The 4,385-nt window shown below is 39.5% G+C and overlaps 1 protein-coding gene across 1 annotated transcript; it reads left to right on the top strand.

Moving 5' to 3' along the window:
- Window positions 1–580: 580 nt before the first annotated feature.
- On the top strand, window positions 581–1,861 carry LOC308337328 (protein FAM47E-like; the record flags this gene model as incomplete). The annotated part of the gene is made up of 1 exon (XM_080795482.1): window positions 581–1,861. The coding sequence occupies one exon, from the start codon at window positions 581–583 to the stop codon at window positions 1,859–1,861; it is 1,281 nt and encodes a 426-aa protein (XP_080651608.1).
- Between the last annotated feature and the right edge of the window lie 2,524 nt (window positions 1,862–4,385).

The raw sequence follows: 4,385 nt of genomic DNA, 5'->3' as shown, positions 1-4,385 counted from the left end.
AGTGTCATTAGGAAAACTCTGATTAAAAGCACAGTGAGATACCACTACACACCTATCAGAACAGCCAAAATTAAAATGACTAACTATACCAAGTGTTGGGGAGTATGTTGAGGCAGTACAATACTCATACACTACTAAAAGAAATATTACATAGTCCAACCACTTTCAGAAAGTTTGGTGGTTTCCTAAAATGTTAAGCAAACACCTATCATATGCTTCTGCTATTCCTCTCTCCGCTAAAATTTAACCAGAAGAAATGAAAGTACATATGTATACAAAGACATGAACACGAATATTTGTGGAAGCTTTATTTGTAATAGCTTCAAATTGGAATCAACCCAAAATGTCTGTTAAAAGACGAATGGATAAGTAAGTTGTGGGGTATGTCCATACAATGGAATAGTATCCCACAATAAAAAGGAATGAACCTTCCCTGCCCATTCCAGGAGAAAATGGGCTGCATAGAGCACCTGTATTGGCCCACCTCTGGGAAGAATCTGGCTGCGCCTGGCTACGTGGTCTCCTAGCAACCGAAAAACAAACTGCTGAAGCTGGTGGTCGCCCAGGGACCAGAGCTGCCATGGCGGACAAGAAGTGGCTGTTAGGGCCTGGGCCACTGGAACCAATGCCCCTGGGCATGCACTGCAAGCCCTGGTACAAAGACAGGTTACCCTCCAAGTATTTCCCAAAGCACAAGAACAAGCTTCTGAAGTTCCCCACCTCCCTGGACAGCCGGCAGTGGGTATTTGTGAAAGAGGGGCTGGACGACTTTAGGAGGGGATGTCCACCGTGTGACGACCTGATCACTCACGGCCCTAAAGAAGGCTTTCTTCCCATGATTGTTCACAGAGTTCCCAAACCTGCCCCCACAAAGAAAAAGCTGACGAAGGAAACAGACCTGTTGTCCACACTGTCGCCAGCCCAGCTAGCACGGAAGGCATTCGTAGAGGACATCGAAGCCCTTCTGACAGAGCATCCCTTGGCTCTCTACCCAAATCTGGAGAAAGATCTACCTTCAGACCTCTTATTAAAGGTGCTGGAAGTGCTCGATCCTGACAAGAGGCTGAACGACACATGGGCCTATTGTCAGAACAGGGAGAAAAGAAGGAAGTCCCCCACAAAGCTTAGTAAGAAACTTCCTGCCAAACTCAATCTGGAACTTCCCAAGAAGACTCCTGGGTCACATCCAGACAAGTTGCCTCATGAAGAAAGGAAGTCAAGCATAAATGAAGATTTGCTCAAAATTCCTCCCCTGCATAGAAAAATACCAAAAGGAGTCCGTAAATTCTGCAAATGGGTTGCTACTTTTGGAGACTTGGGCATTGATGAAGAGTTCATCATGAAACAGTTTGACATTGTCTATGAATGCAAACCAACCTACGACAGGAGCCACACAAAGAAAGTAAACCATGTTCCTTTGGACCTAAAGTACAGAAAGGGGCGAGATAAAATGGATGATATAAAATTCTCCATATACTGGGAAAACTGGGAGAGGAAACTCCAAAAACCAGAGAATCCTTATAAACCCAACTGGGTGAAGGTGAGGTACGGAGCATGGTACCTGAAGCCCAAGTTGTGGAAAAAGCTAATAGATGATGAACCTTTGATTGATCCCAAGGTTTTACATGAAGCTCCAGATGGAAGATATGGAAAGAATTTTCCTGGACAGGATATTCTTGAAGAACTTTATGGAACAATTGCTTTTAAAGATTTCATTCTAAGCAAGGGCTACAGGATGCCAGGCCTCCTTGAGAAGTTGTTTATCAGGAAGGGATGGAAATATGATTCTGTTAGGACTCCCATACATCAAGTAATAAAAATAAACACAAATGTAGAAGAAGATACACATGAAGATGTTTAAACAGTTTTCTATTACTTATTTGATCTCTCATTGTAACATCAAGTAGACTTCATGATGAGTATCCCACTGTGTATGTGCAACTTTGATTCCACAACATCTGTCAATTTAATACCTAATGCTTATAAACATTCCTCAGTGACTTTCTGCTTGGGCTCATTAATGTTTTATTAACTATGAAATCAATAGTCATATATACTTTTCTTAAAATTTTATAGCATGGTGAATAGTAGATGATCACATCAATTATTTATAAAAATAAAACTATAAATAGAAGAATTACTTAAAAATAATCTAGTTATGTCAGCTACAATAGGAAAGGAATCTCAAATGTGCCAAGCAAAAGAGCTTGCATAGTTCCATTTACTTTAAAACTGTAATGAAATAATTATGACAATTATTTTGTTAAGCAAAACTTAAAATTCATAGCCAAAATAATCTTAGCCTCATTTAATAATAAAATTGTTATCTCTGCTGTCAGGATTGCATGAAGCTCCAAAACCAGATTGAAACCTACTCATCAAAATTAGAGGTGAAATTTTAGTTACACTGTTTTCTCATACCTCCCAAATGAATATATTTAAGAAATTTCAACATACTCATAAAAATTTACCATGAGTGCTTCCGTATCATATAACACAGGTGCAGAATAGCAGGGAGCTTCAGGCCCATGGCAAATCTAGTGTACACAGTAGATATGTGTGAACAAAACTGCATAGCAACATCAAATATCCTCACACATTCAAGTGAAATTCATCTTTGCATTTTATGAACAGTAATGTAAAATTTGCTCAAATTTAAAGTAATCAAGAAACTTTTTTATATTTCTAAAATAACAGGTAAAGCTGTATGGGACAAGGAAATCTGTATCTAGAAAGATCTGTAGCACAGATCTAAAGCACACTTCTATTTCTAGTAATGAAGGAATCCAACTGTATGTGGAAGAATATGTATATATTTCATCCTTGTAAGAAGGGAACACAAGCCCTCAGGTTGTATCATCCGCTAATATCCTTACCACAATCAACTATCCCCTTTCATTTCCTCTTTTTCATTAAGGTTTCTTTTCTTTTTTCTTTTTTTTTTTTTATTTGACAGAGATCACAAGTGGGCAGAGAAGCAGGCAGAGAGAGAGAGGAGGAAGCAGGCTCCCTGCTGAGCAGAGAGCCCCATGTGGGGCTCGATCCCAAGACCCTGGGATCATGACCTGAGCCGAAGGCAGAGGCTTCAACCTACTGAGCCACCCAGGTGCCCCTTCATTAAGGTTTCTTAATATCTAAATTACTGTTGCTCTCTGTGACTATTCTTTTTTTCTTTTTAAAGATTTTATTTATTTATTTGACAGACAGAGATCACAAGTAGGCAGAGAGGCAGGAAGAAAGGGAAGCAGGCTCCCCGCTGAGCAGAGAGCCCGACGTGGGGCTCGATCCCAGGACCCTGGGATCATGACCTGAGCCGAAGGCAGAGGCTTTAACCCACTGAGCTACCCAGGTGCCTCAGCTCTTTTTTTTATAGAAAAGAAAATTACTTTCTTTACTTGGGTACAAATATACATACGCATGCTTATACATTAGCTTCAAACATAGGTGTGAGCTCAGCCCTTATGATGTTTAAGTAACAGTAAGACATATATGCTCCTGAATCCTAGAGATTACAGATGTGTGTATTTTTTTAATCGAGGCATAACTTACACACAATACTATACTAGTTTTAGGCATACAATATACTGACTTGACATTTGTCTATGTTGCAAAATGGTCATGATAGTAAGTCTAGTTATCATCAGTTACTTGGCAAAGGTAATATTATTGACCATATACCCCATGATGTACATTACATTTCTATGACTTATTTTATACCTAGAAATTGGTACTTCTTTTTTTTTTTTAAGATTATCTATTTATTTATTTGACCAAGAGAGATCACAAGTAGGCAGAGAAGCAGAGAGAGAGGGGGAAGCAGTCTCCCTGCCAAGCAGAGAGCCTGATTTGGGGCTCAATCCCAGGACCCTGAGATCATGACCCAAGCTGAAGGCAGAGGCTTAACCCACTGTGCCACCCAGGCGCCCCTAGAAGTTGGTACTTCTTAATGTCCTTCACCCATTTCACATCTTCCCCCCAAACCCCATTACTTCTGGCAATCACTACTCTGTTCTGCATATCTATGACTCTGAGTTTTATTTTGTTTATTTCTTTGTTTTGTTTTTTAGATTCCACATGTAAGTAAAATCATGTAGTATCTGTCTTTTTCTGTCTGACTTATTTCACTTAGCATAATACACTCAAGTTCTACCCATGTTGTAAATGGCAAGATATCATTTTTTTTTTTATGGCTGAGCAGTATTTCATTGTACATATATACTGCATCTTCTTTACCCATTCATCCATTGATGGGCATTTAGGTTGTTTCCATATCTTAGCTCTTGTAAATAATGCTGCAATGAACATAAAGGTGCATATACCTTTTCAAGTAGGGTTTCATTTCCTTGAGATAGATGCCTGATATCCAGTAGGAGAAATGCTGGATC

This window comes from Martes martes (assembly GCF_963455335.1).
Source record: "Martes martes genome assembly, chromosome: X".
Taxonomy (NCBI): domain Eukaryota; kingdom Metazoa; phylum Chordata; class Mammalia; order Carnivora; family Mustelidae; genus Martes; species Martes martes.
Note: the sequence above shows the minus strand (reverse complement) of the source record. Positions and strands in the feature narration are given on the sequence as shown.